A 24,661-nucleotide genomic window follows, 5' to 3' on the forward strand; every position below is an offset into this window, starting at 1 on the left:
GATTTAAGATTATATAAGGTTTAACAAACTGAAATTAGTGGGCCCCTAAACAGCAGTGCCCGCCCCCGGGGGTACGAGGGTCGGTTAATACGGTCGTGCTACCCAAGACCACTCTTGAACAATGACATGTTTGCACTAGACAATCACAACAACGCTAAAAAACTCAACATTTTTTAAGGGATAGGGGACAATTCCTTCCCCTGCATACGCCACTGTGTATCTATATTGTGGAATAGCCTTACACAAACGAATTTTTTGCCGGCAACACTTTGAAACTTCCAATATCACTTTTGTCCAAATCAAAATGGTAATCAATTGAATCTGAAAGTGATTGTCTCATATTAAAAACAACCTGATCATGATGAAAAACACTTTCCGATCAAAATAATACTCAATAATTAATTTTCAAACTAATTGCGAACCGGCACCGGTAGGCTACGCGTATCACAGTTTGAATAGCACTGATCTAGTCGGTAGCCACTTTAACAAGTCGAAATTCTGCCACTGCGAATGACTACAATGCAACCGTCAACCAATCAGAACATGTTATAAGAGGCTACCGTCCAATTGTGATCCTTCTAGCACTCATCCAGAGAGTTAATGCTTGTTTTGAACTTTATTTGGTAATTGAAGTTATTAATACAGAAGAAAAAGAGCAATAGTAGTAGTGGGAATCGAACCCGCGTCAATGAAATGACTACTTTCTAGCCCTAACCCTTAAGCTAACCAGCTGACAAAAATTCCATCACTTAATTTGCTTTCTATTATCTTCTTTTCGCCATTTTTTATGTCACTTAAACCGTAGCTTATGATTGGTTGGCGGTTTCATTCTAGTCAATTTCAGTGGCCGAATTTCGACTTGTTAAAGTGGCTACCGATCTAGTCAGTCACCACCCCACAACAATAAAATTTATATTCATCCACACAGATATGCAAACACGGACCCCGATAGCTCAATTGGTTAGCGCGTGACGTTTGGAACGAAGAAGCTTCAGGATCAAGCCGCGCTAGTTCGATTCTCGGGGTGTGCGCTTGATCAACGCATTCTAAGGACTGCTCTTCATTCAGCGGCATCTAATGGATGGAATAATTCCCCGACAACAAAACTTCAACAATCGGAAACTTCACTCTGTCAATCTCGGTGACCGGGTTTGCGTCAGTGATTCAAAGCCTCTACAAGTATGCGAAACTGCCAGGATTAAGCTCTGCAAGAAGCTTTTCCAGTCCGAGGATAAAGATTCAATCAATCAATAAAACAATAAAATTAATCAATGAAATTGTGAATAAGCCGTTGTATTTTTGACTAGAATAGATCTACAGTGGTTGCAGAAGTTGTTTGTTGCCTATCTTTGGTCACAGCGGTAAACCATAATCTCTTCGTGGGAAAATTGTAACGTAAGATTCCCAAATCCGTTCGTCTGCATGCAATGACCCAAAAATAAACACACTTTCGAAACGTCTATTCAAAAGTGTATTCCAGTAAAATTAGCCCGAGGCTATCGAAAATAGGTGCAACGCCTACACCTCTAAAAAACTGTCACTACAATACAGATTAATTGGATAAAAGACGGAACTTTTGTCCAGCTAGCAAGCACTAAGCCAACAGTTAAATGTGCGGCCAACTTTCAAACAATCATTTTACGAATGACCAGAATAGATATCAATATCTCAAATTCACGTAGAAAGTAACTCTGACGCAATAAATGAATCAATTGTCACGCAATTCAAAACAGGTGTCCAAAGCTAGTGAACCAATGCATTCATGTTTAATCAGGCCCAAACAGGTTTGAAACAAGTCTATGAACAATGGTGCAATTTCGGCACACTTTCCAGCAACTTCCATGACGTAATATTCAGTAGACTTGAACGGTTTTATATGACGTTTGATTTGTACAGAGATTGGCCGTAACAATCTTTACTGTACGCAATAGACTGAGTTTCGCTTTTAGCAGCATGATCGTTGTTTACTTCACAAATGTAGATACAAACGACCTGTTTTAGCCTGATGCTGAGGGTTCGCTGTGGTAATAGCGGTTTGCACAAGCTTTCGGAAGACAGTTCCAAAAGCAAAATAAAAATTTATAAGCATCCTCATCGAGAGAAGAAAGTGGACAAGCCATATATTTGAATTGTTTAAAACTTTGTAAAGACGATAAACCTTGTTCATCGTGTTGGCTTATTTAACCCTGAAAAGGTTGGGCTCCTGGAGTCTTGCTCAGTTTGGGGGGCTGTCGATTCTTCTTATGCTTTAGGAGTGATATCTCTGTTATTTTCTAAGGCACGGTTTCAAAATTTGGGATTCACTTTGTAAAATTATTCACGTTGAGCATATCCAAAAATTAAAACTATGTGAATTTTAGAACTACTCATATACGTTGAAATGTTGAGGTAACTTATGACTTTTGGATTATTTTGCGATTGCGTGAGTTTACACATTATCTTTTGGTAGAGTAATGAAGAACATGCATTGCAATGTTGTGATTATATTTTTTTTTTACATAATCTCAATTTGAATCTATGTTTTTCATGCAAAATAATATAATAATGCAAAGTAACATATAAATAGAATATGAAATATTTCAGAGGATGTGCTGAGAAATGCCTTACATCTCTCGATTTATAATCTTTATTCGCTCAAAATTTTAGCTCAATAGAGGTGAATAAAAGTTAGGAAAAGTTAAGAAGTCTCGTAGTCGCAGCCTCAGTGGTTTTAAAGATACCACTGTTGATACAAAAAAGTTGAATTGATAGCCCCCAACTTTCAAAGGGTTAAGACTTGTCGTAGGCCTTAGTTAGATTTACTCCAAGGGTCTCAAACTCAAATTGCTCTGGCCCAATGAACACTTGCAAATTAGACCTAGCGCCGCAATACACAGTAAACTGTTTTTGTTACAATTTTTGCGTTTTTTTTCTTTTTTTTGGGGGGGGGGGGGTTTGTGGCCGTGCTAGTTACAGTCACAAATGTAGATACAGCCAAAAATGTAATTTGCTTCACAAATGTAGGCTAGATACAAATGACATGTGTTAGCCTGATGCTGCGGGTTTTTTGTGGTAGCAGCGGTTTGCACTTGTATCGTCGTAATTTGTAGCCTATCTACATTTGTGACAGTAACGATATTTTGAGGTATCCTCTTACCTTTGTGAAAAAATTGCATCTATTCAATAAGAGCAGAGTTACCACACCGAGTCTACATTTTGTCATCCAAATGTTTTTTCTCCCATCCCAATCGCTTTCTCATTGCGAAGAAATTAATTCTCTAGATTTATCATTCAATCATTCAACATTTTACAACAACGCTTTGGTCAATGCTGGGTTTGAAAGAATTGCCTACATCGAAAGTAGGTTCATCATTGCTCCTGTTCATTGTGAATCAGGACAAATTTATAGCTGTCGGAAGGAACAATTTGTTATCGTTTTGTTTTACTTTTTCTTCTACGTGTGCAACCTGTTTTTGTTTGAGGTGATTCCATTTTTTAAGTAAAGAACTTGTGTTAAATCCATCTTGTTTTGGGAAGATTGTCATTATCGGTAAGCCTGCAACTGTTGTTGTACTTCCCCATGGCAAAGTATGATTCCACTGCTTCCACCGAACCGCCATCTTGACATGAACATGTTTGCTTTCATCCCATGGATAATACATAACTTCAAATTTTTTTCCGCTTCGTGTGACGACAGGTTTGATATTTTCATCTTGATTTCCAAGTTTTTGTCTAAGGATACCTGCAAAAAGATGTATTGTTTAAAATCAGGAATGCGTCCTAACTAAGTAGCGAAACTTGTATGTGGTGCCTCAGTGTCTGAGTCGCGGAATTATTATAAGTTTCAGTTGTCTACCTGTCTTCATATCATCAATTAGAATTGATCATGAAACTGCTTTAGGCTGCCAATTGCTGTCTAAACTGCTGAAACTGACAATTTGTTATTTCTTTTTAGGGATAACTTCCCAAAGTTGTAAAATCTACTGAGCCTGCACTGGGCTAATGGTTTATTTGTTCGCACATTTCAATTTTCAGCACCACAGCACTTTGTTGTGGTGCGAATTTGTTAGCGTTTCTAAGCAGAGTCTAGCCTAATTGTAAAAGGGCCTTTGTTTGGTGGCCTTCGTCCAAAAACAAATTGCAAACAACAGCCTTCTTTTTCCAGGTGTAGAATGAATTTCGTTTGCTATATATTATTGCTGTTTCATCAGGAGAAAAAAATGCTGCGATAGGAATTGTGTTGTTTTATAAATATCATCAGAACCTACTCCATGTTTTAATGTTATTAAATCAAAAAATCAGTGATGAAGAATTAGAGCTCGTTTAAGAGAAATTTCAAGTCAAGCTTTTACGCGTTTCTAATTGCTAATGTTGTCACTTTTTCAACTATTTTTTACTAACTTGGAACTTTTTTTGTTTTGGATGTCTTTGGAGCTCACTATGATGTCTACCCACAACCTCCTATGACCTATGACGTATAGTGTGCGGGGTTGTGTCAGAAAAATAGGTATCGTGATTTTTTCGTGGTAAATGTAATTTTTTTTAAATGGTTGCAAAACGGCATACAGAAACAAAAAAAATAGGGTTTCAGATTTTTAATTTCCCCGTAGGTGGGGAGAGAGAGGTCCAATTGCGGGGTACTCCATTTTGCTAATAAAAATACTATTGCACGTTTTGGTAAAAAAGTTTATTACGGATACGATAAATACACAGTTGTTTCTGTAGTTCATTTTTCCTAATAATAAGTTACATTAAAGGTAATATATTATAATAAACAAACAAAGAATTTCTCATGTATCTATTCAATTATCTCACTAATTACTAAAGCGAACAAACACAAAGAGTAGGCTGAAAGGTTTTTTATAAAGTAGTTTTCAAAGATACTCTTAATTTTTTTTTCTGAGGTTGCCCACAAAATGCATTGCAAAATTTTTATAAAGGTTGCATTTGTTAAAATTATTCACCATTAAACTAACCATGTTACAAAACAAAATCAAGGTTATCATAAGGGAAAAATTTTGTCAGGGCCGTGTCAACCGCCCCTCCTGTACCCCCCGTCCGGGGGGTGGCTCGGCTGATTAGGAGCCAACTCCTTTTAATTTGTTTAATGTTATTTGGTTGTTTGAAAAACAGAAATGCTGCTACAGAAGCTACCGTAGATATTCAATAGGTTAAATCATGACAGGCGTATTTACTGTTTTCCGAACTCTCGACTGGGGGCCCACGTCTGTCTAGGGTCTCCCTCATATTTAGTTTGTGCAACGTTTTTCGGGGAGTCATTTTACATTGTACAGGTAACGTTAGATACGTAATTTTTTTCATTTTTGTAAAATTATCTCGTTTGCTTCACTCGCTCAACCACATTTTATTCACCCAGCCGGCCAATTTGGGCATGCATAGTTTCAACAGTAGATTAAGGGAGTAAAATTTTTTTTTGTTTTCCGCAAAAACTAACAAAACGTTGTAATATTCCGAACTAAACACTGCGCATTCAAATAGCCTAGTTAATCGAGAGAGGTTAAGAAGATGAGCTGTGAAAATGCTATCGGTAAAACGAAGATCAGGACACCTCAGATAAATTTTCGAAGTTCTAAACTGCGGAAAGGCTATACTACACTCGGCTACAGCCTTTAAACTTTCAAGGAATAAATTATTAAAATCCTGTTATGATCGTGAATGATTTTTTTTTTTGAAATGATAAGCTACCTTAAATTTTAAAATAAGCCTTCTACTCCAATCCAATTTTTATTTGATAAATTTGGTTACATACCAAGGGTAATCGGTCTAAAACATTGTTGTTCCTAAAAATGCCTAAAACATGATCAAAACAAAGATTTTATTTGCCAAAAATATCTGGAGAGCAAGCCTCCCCGACCCCTTTATTGTTTTGTATTTTAGCCAACTTTTTTCGGCATCTGCTACTGCATTGTCGGCATAGCCTATACTGTATTAGGCCTAACTATTTTTTTTTCTAAAAAATCTTAACAGTTGTTTACTTTTTGCTAAAATGATGAATGTAAATTTTTCCCAACATTGAAAGAGTTTACGACCCTAAACGCTTTCTTATCATACTTTTAAGCGCCTACATCAGGGCCAACATAGAAGCCCAACATAGGGGCCAAAATAGCGCCATAGGGACTCAGTAGTAGATTTTCGTGGAGGGAGAGATGGTCTTCACAGGGCCCTGTATATTGTTTCCTTGTAGCAATATAGTTACCAAAAGATAACCATAAGAAATACTTTAACCAGGGCCGTGTGAGAATGATCTCTCCCACACCGAAATCCACTATACTGAGTCTCTTTTTGGTTTAAAAAGTTTGCATCAGAACATCGAAACGAGACATAGCTGGATGTCGCCGTGAATCAAATTTGGTTAAATTTTGCATTAAATATGCTTTTGTTGAATATTTTTATTGGGGGTGACGAGACTACATTGGTTTCTCTGAGGGGGTCGCGGTGCAAAAGAGGTTGAAAACCTCTGGTGTAAACTGACAGTGTAAAAATGAGATCCCAACCATGCTGATACTGATTGGAGTGTAGTTTTTAGGTCAATTTGATAATAAATAATGTAGCTAATTACACTAGGCGACATTTTAGAACTTTTTTTATTATTTTTTTCAAACAATTAGTTGTGTTTACCTAATTTGACTACGCTGATTACAAATTTCTTTTTTCGACTTTTTGTGAAATATCAGTATTTGTGAAGTTGCCTTTCATGCACCAACAGTGGTCTGCCATTAATAATGGCCCATTATGGCTCCATCCCACCACCAGGGCCGGATTTAGCTGATGGGGGGCCCGGGGCACTTTTAGATCGGGGGGCCCCCCTGCAAAAAAAATTTTTCGCGCCTACGGCGCGAAAAACCACTTCTGCGTCTACAGTAGCATCAATCCAGCACTGCATACCATTTTTCAGAAACTTCAAGGGCTGAAAGGCAGAAAAATAACACAAAATCACATTTTTTCCACGTAGGGGGGCCCTTCAAAAGTCGGGGGGCCCGGGGCAACTGCCCCCTCTGCCCCCCCCTAAATCCGGGCCTGCCCACCACCCTTAGTACAGTGTTTCCTCGATTTTAATGTTCCGGTGAAAGCGTTCACCGTGTCCTTTACTGTCCAAGTGTGGGTGTAAAAAATGAACTTACATACTCATGCGAAATCCAAGTTTATGAAAATGAATGGCCATGTTCTCCATTATGTTTTGATAGTCAGAAATTTTAGTATTGCCAAGAAACTTTGATACGACTTCTGCAAAACAAAGCTATGCACTTTTTTCCACATTTATCATGAACAAAAACTCACTGTTTTTGATAAGTTCTCTGATTTGAGGTTCAACAAATGCACTCTCTTTAGAACTTTTGTGGCATTTAAATTAGAAAATTCCTCTAGAGTGTAACTAAAGCAAGCACTTTGTTTGTTGAAACCTTTCACAAATTGTTTCATTAAATGAAAAAAAGAGAATTTGGACACTTTAAACCCTGATTAACGTAAAATCAATAGAGGGTCCGCGTAAAGCAGATACAAAAGCATCTAATTTAGTGAAAAAAATTAAACAAAGTGCTTGCTTTAGTTACACTCGAGAGGAATTTTCTAATTTGAATGCCACAAAAGTTCTAAAGAGAGTGCATTTGTTGAACCTCAAATCAGAGAACTTATCAAAAACAGTGAATTTTTGCTCATAGTCATTTTTCTAAAGTGAACTGCTGTAAATTTTACTGATACTATGAGCTAATAAGTTGTAGCCTACTGAAGATGGTTCAATACCCGAAATCGCGATCTGCAACAAAATAATTTCAATTTGGACTTCGTCATGAACATTGAATTTCCACCCAACGTTTTCTATTTCTATTTGAACTACATGTACTTTAAAAGGTTGTCAATATTACTGCATTCAATTTGTTTCATTAAATCTGGTTTAAAATTAAGGTTAATGATGGAAGATTGCTCCGAGAAAAAAAAAGCGAATAAATTCACTTTTACCATGTTTATGTAGCAGAAGTACTAACATAAAATTTATCAACGTTGAGTACATGTTTTATCTTCAGTCTAGATCCTAGAATAAGAGCAGACACCTTTGATAAATTTAAATTTTTGACAAGTTCATTCAGCTCTGCTCGGCTGGAATGTTGCTGATGCTGATCATCATTTCATGCTCATTGTCTGAACATTCTGTTGACTGGCTGTCAGATGAAGACTTAGCCTATCACTTACAGAATGTTGAGACTATTGCAATACTATTCTTACAATACTATACTTATTGTATTACTATAGTACAATAACTGCATATTCTGATGTCATATTCGTAATCATTAATAGAAACTTACCCCTAAAGTGAAAGTGATAGGGTAGTGCGGGGCAAGACTAGTCACATTTTGGTATTATCGTGAATATCTTCACATAAAGTTAAAAATGTTTTAATTTTTAGTGTTAAACAGTTGTACTAAGGCTTCCTTAAACAAGATAGCAAAAAAAAGTGAAATTTATTTTTAAGTAATGTTAATAAAACATCATTTTTACGACCGAGTCAAATGACTGGTTTTGCCCCTAAGTAAGGGTAAAACAGATCAGTGTTTTTTGATGAGAGAAAGAGTATTGGTCACAGCGGTAAACCATAATCTCTTCGTGGGAAAATTTTAACATAAAGTTCCCGAATCCGTTCGTCTGTATATAATGACCGAAGAAACACACACTTGAACTTCTTTTCAAACAGTGTATTTCTGTAAAATTAGCCCGCGGCTATCGAAATGACTGGTGCAACGCCTTACACCTCAAAACTGTCACTACGATACAGATTACTTGGATAAAAGACGGAGAATTTGTCCAGCTAGCAAGCACCAAATAAACCAGTTAAATGTGCGACCGACTTCCAACAAACAACTTCGAGAATGAATCAGAAAAATTTGTGATAACTCAAAGGCACAATGTTTAAACCGGTTTCAACAGGTTTGACACGAGTCTCACGGACGATGGTGCAATTTTGGCTCATGTTTTAGGAATTTCCATGACGTAATATTCAGTAGACCCGAACGGTTTCTACATGACGTTTGACCAGGCGAACAACCGTCTGGAACAAGTATATTTACACATACAAAGTGCAGTTTCACATACAAAGTACACCACTGCAGCACATTCGTTCAGAACAGACATCAGCAAACATGCTGGATTCCATTTTATGACATTATTTGTTCAATTACTGTGCCAAATATCCATGGTTCTTCTGGACGACAAAACAAACTGAGCAAGGAAGATTACGACAAAATTTGCCATTTTGTTCACTAACAATGAGGTATACATGGTACATTACAGTTGCCAAATGTTAGAAGAATTGCTTTTGTGAACAATCGATAGAAACACAATCAAAAATACACTTCAAACGTTTTCTAGTAGGCTATAGTTCAATATTGTTACATTTTTTTTAAATCTTTCATTTGTGATTTTTTGCGTTTTTGTCCAAACTTTGACGCACACTTTCTATAAGAAAACATTGAGAACCATAAATGAATTTGGCGTGGTAAACTTATCATATCTTAGTGAATAAGTGGACAACATTTCAGTGCAAATTTTCACTGGGGTCAGGGGTAACCAAGATATTAAAAGGACCCCACCTTTTTGCTTTTTTTCATTTCGACCCACGTTTCACATTAAATAACTCCCAAATCCTTTAATATTTTGTACGGATATTTTTTCAGTACATAGAGAATCTTATAAACAACATTTCTACCAAATTTCAACCAAAACCAAGCACAAATGGGGTCTTGGCGAGGTTTTAAAATTTTGGAAAATCTTAGCTGAGAGCTGGAAACGGCCATCTTTGGATGTCTATGACCTTTGACCTTTTAGAGTGACAATGTGAACGATGTTGTTTTTTTAATATTTGGCAGAAGTACTATCACCTGTAAAAATTTTGAGTTGTTACCTAATTTGGTTTAGCAGTGATAGGGCCTCAAACATGGCCAAAAATCAAAAAAAATCGTGCCCCCTTGGTAGACCCCCCCAAACTAAATGCTTCGCTCACACTAGGATAAGCTGATTTTTGATGTAATAGGCAACTAATACCCTATGAACCAGGTAGCTTAAGCCTACATGACAGTTTGGTTAAAGAATTTAGCATTTTCACCAAAAGTTTGGCACAGCACTTCATGACTAACTTGTGTTGCCCCAACCAAAATAGCCATGACTGAACAAAAATAAATACCCAATAAAACTAATTTCCAAGGAAGAACTACAAGATGAGTTGTTTTGAGACAAATTACAATAATTGTAATTTCGTTTAAACTAGAAAGTCTTGGTTTAAATAACAATTTTCATAGTGTAATGCTCTGTTTAGTCTAAACCACAAAAAAAAAGTTAGTCCAAAATATGAAGGTAAAATTTTACACCAACTTACGTTTCGCAGCCTAGACAAAGATAGCAAGCAAAAACTGCATAGCAGTTGCTGTTGTGGCATCACAAAAGAACCACTAACTGCGCTAAAGCATTTTTTTGAGTGTATTATTTCCAAAAAAAAAGTTATGCTTGATTAAAATCAAACTGACCGGTTTTACCCGACGACTTGTTTTGCCCTGAACTACCCTATTTTTATCCAAAAAATACAAATCATGTCGACCAGTGTTACTATTTTACGATTACCACTTAGCCAAATCCAAAACCTGGACTTTTATCAGCATCAGTATGCTTGGAATGTTTCTTTTTTGCGCCTTCAATTTAAACTGACCTAGGAGGATATGTGTTAATTCGTCAGAAATGCTTTGAAATATTAATCGGATTTGATGAGCAATTGAGCATTTATTCACACTTGCAGGTAGCACTCTATATAGCCTTTGCCAAATCCCACCACAATACTGTATTTTAAACCAAAGCAACCAATTCCATTTCACATCCGTGCTTAACATGAAGAAAAAAAGGAAAGAACCAGACCTAATTTATATTCAGATGAAAAGCAATATGATTCGAACAAAAGAACATGTGCATTGTGCAACCTTGATATGTGTTACAACTCGCATCACCACTGTTTGCTTGGTCATTAATCAGCGGCGAACACTAATTTTAATGTGACACTTGGACTTCCGATGTTGATCCAACTAGACAAAATCATTTTTTATTAATTTTATGTACAGTGGGCCTCGCCTGACCCACAAGTACAAACGTTTCTGACCCGTATGTAACTACGTGGTAGGCGGTTTTGCTGTAAAAAGGAAGTTGCGGGAGAGTGCAATGATTGTCAAATGCCTACGCGTTTGATAATGATTTAAATCAACGCACCAACGTTAGACTAACAATATTAGCCCAACGAATCATATGCAGAGTATGTTGAAAACACACAGCGCGAATAAGGTTGCCACAAATATTTTAAAATTAGAACAAAAAAATCTAAGGAAGGGTCAAAATGTTTTAATGAATTTAAAATGGTCCGCAATAAAAGAAGAAAATTTCTAGGTTACCGATCCTTCGAATTTTACCTTTACTTCTACACCAAAAGACTGTTTCTCTAAAATTGCTTTTCAACCATTGCACGCAATTTTAAGTAAGTTGATAATTCACTTATAAACAAAATAAAAACGTTTACTTTTATAGTGCAGTTTAATCAGAACTTCTGCAACCATACTATACATAATTTATTTGCAAACGCTGTTGCCAATGTAAAAAAGCTATCACATTTTGTACGCTTTTAAACTGGTATATTATCATTTAATAGGCTGTACTATTTTACTGTCATAGTGCATAAACAAATTAAAGTAGTTAAAGATAAAATAAATTGAATCTTAAAATGTGATAAGGTTTTCTAATAAGCCTTTTATTGCTCAATGCAACAAACAGGCTCTTGACATGATCATACTGAGGATGCTGTTATAGCGAAATCGAATTATGATTAAAACATGAGGCTGGTACACTGTTGCATTGAGTAACAAGGCTTATAGTAATACGAGACAGTCAACCGCTTCAAGTGGACAGTTTGCTGGGCTGGTTCACAAAAACAGAAACGTTTTATTAGTCAAAGTTTTATAAAGCTTTTTAGGAATTTGTTTAGACTAAATCTTCACATTGGCTTTGTAGCTTGTTTTCCCCGTATAATTTGTTTGTTTTAGAATAGCTAATGGTATCTGTCTTTGTCTTAAGTTTTCAATATGTTCAGGGCCGGATTTAGCCTAAGTGCTGCCCTAGGCAGATGAGAAAAGTGCCGCCCCCCCAAAAAAATTTTTGATCGTAATTTTCGATTTTTCGATACAACACAAGCACTGGTTCTCATTTGTCCTCAATGCCGCCATTTTTCTAAAACTTCATAAAACTAAAGTTCTTTCGTATACTAGTTTTACTTTTTGGGTTGTTTACATACTTTAAGCATCAAGGCAAGTACACAAAATAGCCTGCAACTTTTCCATCAACATAACATTGACTAAAAACATTTTTTCTAGGCTCCTTCAAATTTACTAACAGTGAAACAAACCGAACAAAGATTAATAAAATTTGCACAGACAAAGCCTAGTCCTTCATACTAAGCGAGACAGATAACTAAAAGAAGCGCTAAGCAGCATGTATTGTTGAAAACCAATCAAGCATGAAGTACTCTAGGGGCGATGACTTACCGCACTGTTTATAAATGTGTGTGATGTGATAACATATTTATTAATTGCTACAGTATATATCTGAATATCATAGCCGTACGAGACCAAACCATTTTGGGGGGGCAGAACGTAAACTTGCTCAAATCTCCACGCTTTCATAGAAATTGCCGAAATATAATGTATGCGGTGCATGATAACAGTGAAAAACTAACATAACAAGATCACCAGATAGATGGAATTTCTTACCAAAGTAATCAAGATAGAACAACTGAATTCATCTTTGAATATACCTTGCTTGTGCATTGCTCGATGCTTCTGCACTTTGGCATGGTAGGTAGGAATAACATTTAGGAGTATTATATATTTCAGCAGCAGCATTTTAAATGTTGGTAAAATTAACAAAACTAAATATTTATTTTTTTATTTTGGGGCGCAACTGCATCATTTTAATTTGGGTAGTTTTATAAAAGTAACCAAACAAAGCTAAGCAACACCACAACATTAACATTTCATTAACAGGTACAGTATAACATTTTTTTGTTAAATGTTGTGGTGTTGCTTAGCTATGTCCGTTTATGGTTGAAAAAGTACTGTAACCTCTCCACCCGAATTGTTTTATAAAAGTATTCACCAGATTTATATAAATTCATATTTTGTAGTTGCCCAAATCAAGATGATGCATTTATGGATATTATGAAAAAAATTAAAGACTTTGTAAATTTTGATGCCGAGACAACTGCATCATGCCAATTTGGGAAGTTTTATAAATAGACTAAGTTATGATCAGATAATTTCATATTTTTTTGTTGCCCAAATCTAAACGATACAGTTATGTAAATGGGAAAAATTAATGAATTTGTTCATTTTGGGGAAACTGCCTCACGCTAATTTGTGCAGTTGCATAAACAGACTAATCAGTTTCATCAGATAATGTTATGTTTTCAGCTGCCCGAATCAACACGATGCATTTGTGAAAATTAATAAAACTGGCTATAGACCTATAGCAAATTTTGTGTTTTGATTTGGGCAGTTTCACAAAAGTATTAGAGACATATTTTGGTGGCTGCCCAAATTGGCATGATGCAGTTGGTTAAATGCATTTCGTACTACAGTTTGATCACCATACAATAAATCAATACGGGTGTGCCAAATGAAAATTTTGCGGCACATTTCTTGTGCAAATAATAGGCTGTACCGTACTTAGTTTGATAGGTAAAAGATATTAATTTGTAGTTTTTCTTAATTTATGCAATTTTGAAGCTTTTCATATAGCAATTTTTGCCCTAATAATTGCAAGATTTTGCCCGAATTTGCGACGTTTTGAAACAACAGGGGGAGCATCTGCCCCCCTGCCCCCCTGGCTCGTACGGTTATGCTGAATATATCTGTTGTGAATTATTATATTTACGTACAGTATTATCAATGTACTATATTCGTATATTTTGCCGCCCCCAATAATTTTCCGCCCTAGGCAACTGCCTACTCTGCCTACTGGTAAATCCGGCCCTGAACATGTTGCTGCAAATTTTCCTGAAAGCTGCTTTTCAAGCATACAAAACACTCCAAATTAAAAGCTTCTGACATCTTAAGTAAAGCTGAACGTGTGCATATGGTTTATTAATAACCTTAATATTTTTACAAATCACTGCTGATATGCTTTTCCTTTTGAATCTATTTGTTGCTAATCTCCATCCAAATGGTATAGGCTACAGTATTTCAAGAGTCTCAAACACGCGTCCTGCTGTGGGCCGCATGTAGCCCGCGGGAGCTTTTAGTGATGCCCGCGATGCATTTTTAAATTTGAAATAATTAATAATTGACTACATATTTTTGCTATAGATTTAAAAAGATAAAATGCACTCCAAAATTGCTCAAAAAATTTGAATATGCCCATCAAACTTCACATGACTTTTTAGCACTACCGTACTGTCGCATCATTTTGTTGCATCACAATTCACAATCACATTGTTTTTTCACTTGTTGTGTCGTTCCGCAATAGCATTTGCTAGAGTCAGTTCTTCAACGATTTAGTTTTTTCCGCGCTTTTAAATGCTGATTGCTAGATTTTTTATTCTCCAAAGTCCGTCGTTGTGTTTGCGTTCTTGTCTGTTTTTCTTTTTCGTTTGCGTTTTTTTTGCGTTCGTACAGTGTTATTCCATCTCTTTGTTTTTACTACTGTACTTTTTCTTGCAATCTAACGTTTTTGGTGCGTTCTTACTACTTTTCTTATTCATTTATTTTCATTTATTTTAGTTTTTGTCATTAACGTGTCCCGAACAAAACAAGATACTAACTAGGTACAATATTCGATAGATAGCCTATATGTCTATGGCTAGCACGGCCACAAAACCCCTCCAAAAAAAAAAACAGCAAAAAATACAACCAAAACAATTTATTGTGCATTGCGGCCTTCGGGTTAATTTACAACTGTTTATTTGGCCCTCAGAGCAATTACAGTTTGAGAACCTTGGTATAGTTCAGAGGTTCTTAATCTGAGGTCGATGAACCCCCAAAAGGTCCGAGAAGATGCAGTATGGGGTCTAGGAAACAATTCCGAAAATCCACATATTTTCCTTTGTCCATAACGTTTTGCTGTCCACCAAGTTTTCTCTGTCCAAAATTCCACTAGATCGGGCCACAACAGTAGCCAAACATGCACCTCGAATTGGCGAAAATGTAAATTACTAATTGGTCTATTGAATAACACTTAACAATGCGTAATTTCACAATATAAAGGCGGATTCACACTGGCGTCGCTATTGCGCCGTGCGCTGCTTTTGACGTTACCACGACACTCATCAACTTTTCTCACTGTATTTTTTCCTGAACACTCGCCGTTCTGCTCATGTGCTGGTTTAAAACAGCAAATCGTTTTGCTATTCGTTTGTATTGGCAATTCAAGATAACCGGAGGCTCTACGACGTCACAATCGAATGTCTCTTTAGTTTTAATAACCTTGTGGATGCATACAAACAAATAACTGGATGCATACAAACAAGTTAACAATTAATGTAAGCAAAACCAAATACATGTTGTTTGGGTCAAAGTTTGTCCGAGAAAATTCAAATCTGGAAATAACTTTTCAAAATACCAGTTTGCAACGCACAAACACCTACAAATACTTAGGAATAACATTTGATGAGTCGTTATCATGGAAACAGCACATCAATATAATCTCAACAAAACTTTCTCAAAGCTGTGGTGCTCTATATCGATTAAGAAAGTGCGTAAATTCCCAGACATTAAAGGGGTAGTACAGGAAAAACCTGACTTGGCGATTTTCCACGTTCTTTGTGTTTAACATGCTACCATAAAACAATTTTCAATAAAATTTTGCTCCATTGCGGTCTGACCACCATTGCGCGCGTGCTTTTGTCAGAGCTTTCAAAACGAAATTGGCCTGAGCAGCGAAGCGTGCGACTGTACAGTTACGTCACTACAGACTATAAGCAATCAGCCAACCGCGCAATAATTGTTACCGCGGACGATTTGACTGTAGGCTATGTATGTATGTACATCAAAACAATACATTTCAACATCAAAACATCAGACAGTTTGCTCAAAACATCAGATGTGGTAACGTGGCTTTTGTTGTTGCTGTCTTTAGTGACGTATTCTCGAGCAGTGTTTGCACTTTTTGGTCATTTTGAAAAAAATGAAAATAAATGAAACATTGGACTTTGGGCCTTACCAGCGCCATTGAAAACAATTTTTTTTCGGTAATTTTTTTTGAAATGTATTCTTGAATGTTCAGTTTACTCATTTTAATGCTTAATTCCTGTTTGAAAATTTCATGTAGTAGGCCTTTAAGAGCAGTTTACTATGCTCTAGTTCACTCCCACCTAATGTATGGTATCATCTGTTGGGGTCGTGCTTCTTAAACGGAACTGTATCCTTTACATCTGGTACACAATCGCATCATTCGCTGTTTAAACTTCACCAAGATTAAGGACAGAATTCCCACCAAATATCTGTTCAATAAAAGCAACTTGCTACAAATCGAAGACATGTTTTTCATAGAATTATGTAAGTTTGTTTATAAAAGCAATAAAGGAAATCTACCTGCAATTTTTTCTGAGTACTTTCGTCCTAGTAATGAAACTCATAATTATAATACCAGAGGTGCTATGAAAGATATACTTTTTAAACCAAGAATGCATACAAAGCTTGGCCAACGCTCAATTAAATTTCTTGGAACAAACACTTGGAACAAATTACCGAAACAGCTAAGAAAAATTCAAACAATTAGTATGTTTTCTAAAAAATTAAAACTGCACTTAATGTCTGGGTATAAGTAACTGATATAGTGCCATCAAACTGTTTTTACTTATTCTCACCGTATCTCGCTAATTACTATATATTCGCTTTTGTCTTACCAGTATGCTGTGTTGTATGTATTGTATAGCCTATGCCATTTTGTATTTCTGCATCACTTCTTCTATTCCTGTTTTATATTGTACTGTTAAATTTCGTGAGTGTATTGTTTTTTATGTTGTAATGTATACAATATATATTTGCGTTCAACTCCGACACCGTTCCATGTCAAATAAGTTATGACACCACACGGGTGTGGCAGACTTGGTGACCAATTCGGTCCTTCTGCCACTCCCATCATCATCAGCAAACATTAAAACAACCTAGTTCACATTGTAATCTTGTATTGTTTTTTCCACATGTGCTGTTGATGCAAATAAAAGAACTTCTCTCTCTCTCTTTCTCTCTCTCTCTCTCTTCCTTTCTCTCTTTCTCTCTCTTTCTCTCTCTTTCTCTCTTTCTCTCTCTCTCTTGTGCAAAATATTTCCCAGCACGCAAAGTTTCCAAATATAATTTACACTTATAACAGTCAGCACTTTTGTGAATAGAGAACATAAAATACATTTTTGGCCAAAGAAACGCTAAGATATTGGAGAAACTTTTAATGAAAACTGTTTGGGAGTGCCGCAGCACCGCAGCACACACTAGCGGGCCGCGCCTGAGTAAAGTCTACAACTTGTGGTGGTGGTCACAGCGGTAAACCATAATCTCTTCGTGGGAAAATTGTAACGTAAGATTCCCAAATCCGTTCGTCTGCATGCAATGACCCAAAAATAAACACACTTTCGAAACGTCTATTCAAACAGTGTATTCCAGTAAAATTAGCCCGAGGCTATCGAAAATAGGTGTAACGCCTACACCTCTAAAAAAAAACTGTCCCTACAATACAGATTAATTGGATAAAAGACGGAACCTTTGTCCAGCTAGCAAGCACTAAGCCAACAGTTAAATGTGCGGCCAACTTTCAAACAATCATTTTACGAATGACCAGAATAGATATCAATATCTCAAATTCACGTAGAAAGTAACTGTGACGCAATAAATGAAAGACAATTATGAAGTCATTCCAACAGGTGTTTAAGCTGATGTAATATTTCCTGTTTAAACAGGCCCAAACAGGTCTTATGAACGATGGTGCAATTTTGGCACATGCTTTAGGAATTTCCATGACGTAATATTCAGTAGACTTGAACGGTTTTATATGACGTTTGATTTGTACAGAGATTGGCCGTAACAGGTGGTGATTCAAAAGAGTGGGTGTGGTTTATCCATTTGTGAGCAACAATTGACAAGTTCGGTTGTCGCAAGCGAATAGGTTGTTAGAAAAAAAACCTAATATTTTTACAGTACATAAATCCCTGCTCCCTCGTCACACGTGCCTAATCTTTCAAAAACAACTATTTAAAAAAAATTAGGAGAAACGGAAAATTAAGACTTAGCCTAAGCACTTCACACAGCGTTGTTTTGATAGAATTTTTATTTAGTGTAGGGCAGGGGCCACCAACTGGTGGCCCGCCACGCTGTTATGTGCGGCCCGCGGAAGGTATCAGCGTACAAGTATAAAAAATACTTTTCTTGAGGAGTTAAAGAGCATGAAGGCAAAAAGTACTTTCCTGGAAGCAACTTTGTAAAAGGTACCATAAAAAAATCCCCTTTGAGCAATGGTTTGACCAATCAGAGCAGTGCTGATCAGTGGAGCATGATGATATCGTCACAAACAGTCATTGTTACTGAACAATGGACTAAACAACAATTTTTTTTATGGTCCCTTTTACAAAGTTACTTCCGGGAAGCATATTTTTGCTTTGAATACGATTCCACCAATCTGATTGTCGAAATTGTCTGTGAGCATAAGGTTGCTTATTTCAAGTTTGTAAATGTCATGTAAACTCTAGTGTGCGTTTCATCGTTATTGTGTTTCACGAGCAGTGTTCTCTTTATGCAAGTTTTTGTTGGCAAAATAGGTCGGTGCAGGTTTTTTTTAAGGTTTGGTTTGGGTAAGTAGTTTTAAGAGAGTCAAGAGACCGCAAGTGTTTTATGTAAATACCAAAAAATAGCCGTAACTACATGCAATCAACGCAACATAAAATGAATTAAAAACAGAGTGAGGTGAGACTGTTCACCAGACACCAGTTATCATCTTTAACATCAGGAGGTAACCTAGTAAATAGTCACCAGAAGAACGCAAGTTACTTTAATTATAAAATTAATTATTTGACAAGGCACAGCTTAAATGATTGTGACAGCGACCAAACAGCCTGCCCAACATTGACGAGTATCGAAGGTGCACTTCTTTTGTGAATAACTCTTTGATTCAGCTGTTAGCTGTACCTCCACATATTCTTTTTTTCCGGACGTGAACTATTGATCGTAGGCTATATCCGTATTATCGACAAGACATAGCGAGAAACAACCATTACTTTTCTACTGTAGTTGCAAGTCCAAATTTTGGGAAACCGCTGGAGAAATTTTGGGGACCGTTTCGGTCCTCCAAAACACCTGAAAAAAAACACTGGGTCGGTGTGCCAACTCAATTTATAATAAATGGGCAAAATATTATATATAAATTTAAAGAGTTTTTCTGGTTGTATTGTGAAAATATTTTAGCTTATTACTGCAGAATGTTGTTAATCAACAATACTTGCCATGCTGATAAGCACGGCAAGTGACAGTTGTCTAATAATCAAAGAAAGACTGTTTTATAGACTCTCACAAAATGGATGAAGCACCAAATTGCTGTTTTAGAGGGTACACTGTTCATGAGTTACAATGGAAACGTTTTTTCGATGATTTCCACAAGCGTTTGTTTCATGGTGCCTGGTTTCTTTCTCTCTGTTATTGGAGCCTATTTTTCGCTGATATGTTTGCAGGCACTATTGTTGCCTGTATTGCGATGTGCTAAAAATTTCCTTGTTTACTGAAACTGTTAATTGCAAGATATCTTTTGTGAAGCGAAGTGACAACACCACTCTTACTTGGCGATGAATATTTTGATGAAACCGCTCGCCTCGCTATAGGCCTATGTGCTCTAAACAAGTGGCCTCGTTTATTAAGCATTGTTAAAGAAATCAAAAGTGTTGTTAGAGGACCTTGGCCTGGCAGTAGCGTTGTTCGACTAATTTTGTTGCTGCGGTATTCAAAGATAAATATTAACAACATGTAACGGTGGATACTGGGTACGAAATGCGTTCTTTTCTAGCATAAGAGGCAACCTACCTAAAATTGTATTAGTGCGGCCCGCCACAGCTCTCCTTACTGCCAAAGTGGCCAGCATGCGAAAAAGGTTGGTGACCCCTGGTGTAGGGTATATAGGCTATCACATTCTTTGCGCAGATCAACGAGCGAGGGGACAAATCTCGCAGGCCAGGGTTTTGTGACCCCAGCGCTAGGCCAATAAAATGGTGGTATTAAGTTACTGCTTCCTTAACGTTTACAATTTAGAACAATGCAGTTTCTTTGTGATTTATCGTGCGGTAGTCTACACCCATTTATGAGCTGATCATTCACCATTTTTCTCGAACAGTAGCGCGCAGAGGCTGCGGTGATAAAGAGGGTAGGCTATAGCAAGAGATCGATTATCTTTGGAATTAGAAGCAAAACCTCAAACCGTTTTCACTAAATCAGTGGTTTCCAATTTTTTGATGCAGTCCTCCCTTTGCTCTTTTTGCAAGTTTTCATTCTTATCCTTATTTTATGAATTAGGCAGCAACACATGGTTGTGTTAAAACATCGTTTTTTTACGATGACTCAAACCGTATGTTCAAGGTTGAAGTACGACCCTAGACGTGTTGTTGAATCTTTAGGAAGGACATTATTTGCATACAGTGTAAGGGTTTGCTGAATTGCATTCTGCAACACGTAGCCTAAGTTGGAAGGGTAAAGGGTGTCCGAAAGCATAATTTGAGATGAAGAAGCTCATGAAAAATTGGTTATGGTTTTTCAAAACAAAGTAGCTATAATGCAATACAGTAGGTCCAATTCGGTTGTCTTCTTAGTATATCTGAACAAAAAACACACACACACACTAAGAAGCAATGGCGGCTGGTGCTGTTTGTGAGCAGTGGGGCTGCAAACAACTTCGGGAGGAGGTCTGGGGGGTCTCTTCCAGAAAGGTTTGACAAATCGCATTAAATTTGGTGCTTTCTGAGCATGTTTTTACCCCAAATTTTAAAAAAATACATTCAAGCTTTGTTGAAAAGTTGATGTATTCCTAAGCTGTATTTAAAAAAACTAACAGTACCGTATTGCTTTGGAGACAAACTTTATTAGTATTGAGCTTAGTCTTGACTAGCCTAGCCGTTGCATAAAAGGTTCAAGTGATTTTGAGATGCCCTAGCACTTCCTATAACCTGTTGAATATCCTAACTTTACAGCTAATACTTCTACATTCATGGCTTGTCGCTACTCTGCAAAATAAAAACTAACCTTAAAAAGTCTGTAAAGTTATTCGGTTAGGTGGGGCTGTTTTCCATGCAGCCCTAACAGATTCAAAATTGCTGTAAAATACCAAAAGAGGTGGAGCTTCAAGGATAATTTTTAACCAATTAGAGCGCTTAAAATCCAGAATCTCGGGCTGCAAAGAAGTCTGCCCAAAATCGGTGTTGCCAAACAAAACTTTTAATGTCATAATTTTCGATCCGCAAATCTTAAGTGAAAAAAGTAATCGGGTCGGACAAACACAGAGGACAACATATTTTCCCTCTTTTTTTTCTTTCAGGTGGAGCTGCAGCCAGAGATGAGCAAGCACTAAAAACGCAGACAACTAAACTTATGAGAGACTTAATTAACTGGCATAATTATAAGATCTCTTAGCCTACAACCTCTTTAGGCACAATGTTTTGTATTTATACGCTTAAAATCTGCTTACCAGTGATATAAACATCTTCCAGGTGAAATGATTTTCTTTCAGTAACTTCCGACATGCAATATAAGTCATGCATCAAAGATTTGGATACAGTCCACATCCCACCATGGCAAAATGTCGGAAAATCACTGCTCGAATATAATTGAGGGCTGATATGCCTATAAAGTTTATTTTATAAATGATGCTTTGTTTGATTTGAAAGAAAGTCAATACAGCAGTCAGGTAAGGCACTTTAACCTAGAGATGGTAGAAGTAATATTCCACTGTCCCTAGTTTAACCTTAGTAACTTCTATCCACACTAAAGATCACAGCGATTGGCTACAATAGGCTACGCGATTTGTAGGAAAAATTTGTAGCTACCATTTGCTTTTTGGATTTCGATGTGGCTTCCCACCTTCGTGGTACATGAAACCGCAGAACATGGAATCGTCACTTCCTGTCTCTTGAAAAAAGGTGTTCACTTTCAAAGGATTTATGACGCAATCATCGTCTGTAACAGTGTAGTGGGTTGATGTCACGTGATCTTCCAGCAGCCAACGAAATGATGACAAGATCTAAATATAAGCTTCCAATGATGTCTTTTGATGTCAAAATTGCAAGTAAGAAATAAAATGAAGCGCCCGACTGCTTACCAGTGCTGGGTAGCTATATTTTTTTCACAAAAAATGCTGATTGGTTTGCTTAAGTATTCCTCATACCGTACTCAAACGTGCGTCATTTCGTCCATATATCAAATGCACTTGTCTCATGCATTATTTATGAATGTAAAAAGAGAGAGTGCATTATATATTTTAGTCACAATTATCTCTTTCAATAGCATTGATGTCATGATATATCAGGTTTAAAAATATGTCCAATTACACTTGGGCTTGGTGTGATGTAATGTCAGCTATGATAAAAAAAATGTATTATTGCTACCCAACACTGTAGCCTGCACTTTTGTGTTTTTAAAATAAATGTTTCATAAGATATAGTCCATTATACATTATTGAGGTACAAAAACAATTAAAAATGTCATGCTTTGGGTACATGACAAACAATTGCGAAGCAAAAAACTGAAATAGTAGCTTTATGCAGTGTGAAATCAGGAAAGCATTTTGGCATCTCCTTATGAGACAAAATGCTTCAATAATTCATCCACTAGCCTTACAATAAACAGCTTTTAAATACGAAGAGCATTCATTGCAATCATACCACTAAAGGTTTCGGTTTCACGCTATTGTTTACGTCTTCTAATGATTTTAAATATAAAACTTTACGATCAAAGAAAAACTATCATCGCTGCTGCGAAGAGGCTCACAACGATACTTGTATTTGATTTTTCAAGTATACCAATATTTTCATTACAAATAATTCAAAAACCAGATATAAGCTACTTCTATATGAAAATAATTTAAATTATCCTTTGATAGCTTAAGCAAAAGCGCACTTTACAGATATGCCCCACATAATTTATTTACTACTTAAATGTTATCTTATGTTATAGGCTATATGTTACCTTTACAGGAAGAGCTTTGTATTCATCAACAAAGTTGCATTGCAGCATATCGCCAAACAATCTGTTTTCTTCCAACAGCAATTCTTGCATTTCATGATCATTTGTAGTCCCCAGTAGAAAAATAGTTGCAAATCTCATACCACGTAACGATTGGATAGAGGCCCAAGTCTCTCTTACTGTTATTCTTCTTCTAATGTGCTTTGGAGCAGTTTTGATAAGAAATAACATGTCCACTACTTGATTGTTCACGTAAAGCCAAGGTTTCAACAAATGACCGTTTCCACATTGAGGTTGAGGTATTGGCCAGGTTAAAAACTGTCGATATGACAGCGGCAGAATGTGAAATTTTTTGTCGTCGTTTTCGATACTAATGTTTTTGAGATCACAAGCAAAATTTGAACTGCTGTTATTTTTTATCAAATTGGTGCCATTTAGCAGCATTGAAATGTCAGTGTCATGTGGTTGCCGAATCCAATTTAGAGTCTTCGGCAAGCAGAAAGTAATGTTTTCGTAAGGTTCTGTACTTAGATTGAAGCTTGCTCTTGTTTTGAATTCATCAACGTTTCTTTGAGGACTACAATCTTTCCTTTTTATGCTTATTGCATCAGTGTATACAGGAAGAATTACTTTATTGTTTGGATTGTTTGTAACAGCTTCTTTAACGTCAAAGTTTCTTGCAGTTAGCTTGCTGCTGGTACTTGTACTCAATCTTATATAGTGCTGAGGAAAACGGGGGTGAAATGGTTGCTTTGTTTTTAATAAAAAAGCTTTTTCCAGAAGCTGCCAAGTTTGTTTTGAAAGAAAACCATTTTTCTCAAAAATGCATATAATTAGAACAGACCAAACAATTAACAATAAAACTATCAAAAATCTTCTCTTCCTCAAACGCATGCCATAGGTGATCATGTTTTCTTGATAATATCAAACCTTTTAATTCTTGTTCTTTTGTAGGCTTTCATAGAGCTAAAGAAACAAGTAATTATAGTTTTTAACTTCTTTAGCACTGATTTCTTGGACCTGTTCTTCAAAAATCCCAGCAAATAACTTTTGTGTTATTTAATCCAACAATAGGCTAGTCTGTGATACTGCAAAAGAAGACTTGGATTGTTTTGTACTAAATTCTAGAATATATTTATCATCTGCCTTAATGAAGCCATTCTCGGTTCTCTTTTATCGATTTCAGGGACATGTTTCATTACACACTTGTCGCCTCTAGAGAGCACTGCCTTTCAATGCTGTACGTCACAAAACTGTGATAGACGTATCGATGCAGCATCTTCTTTTACAGCGCATTAAATATGTAGGCTATCAACGCTTTGTAACACAATTTTGAAAAACACAAAAAGGAATTCTGTACTCTATGCAGAAAGACCATAGTTTCTGTAAAGTTTCATGTCAATGCTGTTTCATCATTGATTTGAAAATAATGTACCACCCAGTAACCA

The 24,661-nt window shown here is 36.4% G+C and overlaps 1 protein-coding gene across 1 annotated transcript; it reads right to left on the reverse strand.

Moving 5' to 3' along the window:
• Positions 1 to 3,371: 3,371 nt before the first annotated feature.
• LOC145765114 (beta-1,3-galactosyltransferase 1-like) lies at positions 3,372 to 23,444 on the reverse strand. Its single transcript, XM_082576870.1, has 4 exons — positions 23,217 to 23,444; positions 22,079 to 22,272; positions 21,721 to 21,875; positions 3,372 to 3,721 (listed from the first exon to the last, which is right to left on the reverse strand). The coding sequence occupies exons 1-4, from the start codon at positions 23,442 to 23,444 to the stop codon at positions 3,372 to 3,374; spliced, it is 927 nt and encodes a 308-aa protein (XP_082432996.1).
• Positions 23,445 to 24,661: the final 1,217 nt, after the last annotated feature.

The sequence above is a fragment of the Aplidium turbinatum genome, chromosome 1, assembly GCF_918807975.1.
Source record: "Aplidium turbinatum chromosome 1, kaAplTurb1.1, whole genome shotgun sequence".
NCBI classification, from domain to species: domain Eukaryota; kingdom Metazoa; phylum Chordata; class Ascidiacea; order Aplousobranchia; family Polyclinidae; genus Aplidium; species Aplidium turbinatum.

Coding starts and splice junctions, on each gene's coding strand:
- LOC145765114 (XM_082576870.1), bottom strand. CDS start 23,444: ATGTTATTTCTTATCAAAACTGCTCCAAAGCACATTAGAAGAAGAATA. Junction 22,273..23,216: donor ACAAAGCTCTTCCTGTAAAG/GTAACATATAGC, acceptor GCTTATATTTAG/ATCTTGTCATCATTTCGTTG. Junction 21,876..22,078: donor CGAAATCCAAAAAGCAAATG/GTAGCTACAAAT, acceptor TAAACTTTATAG/GCATATCAGCCCTCAATTAT.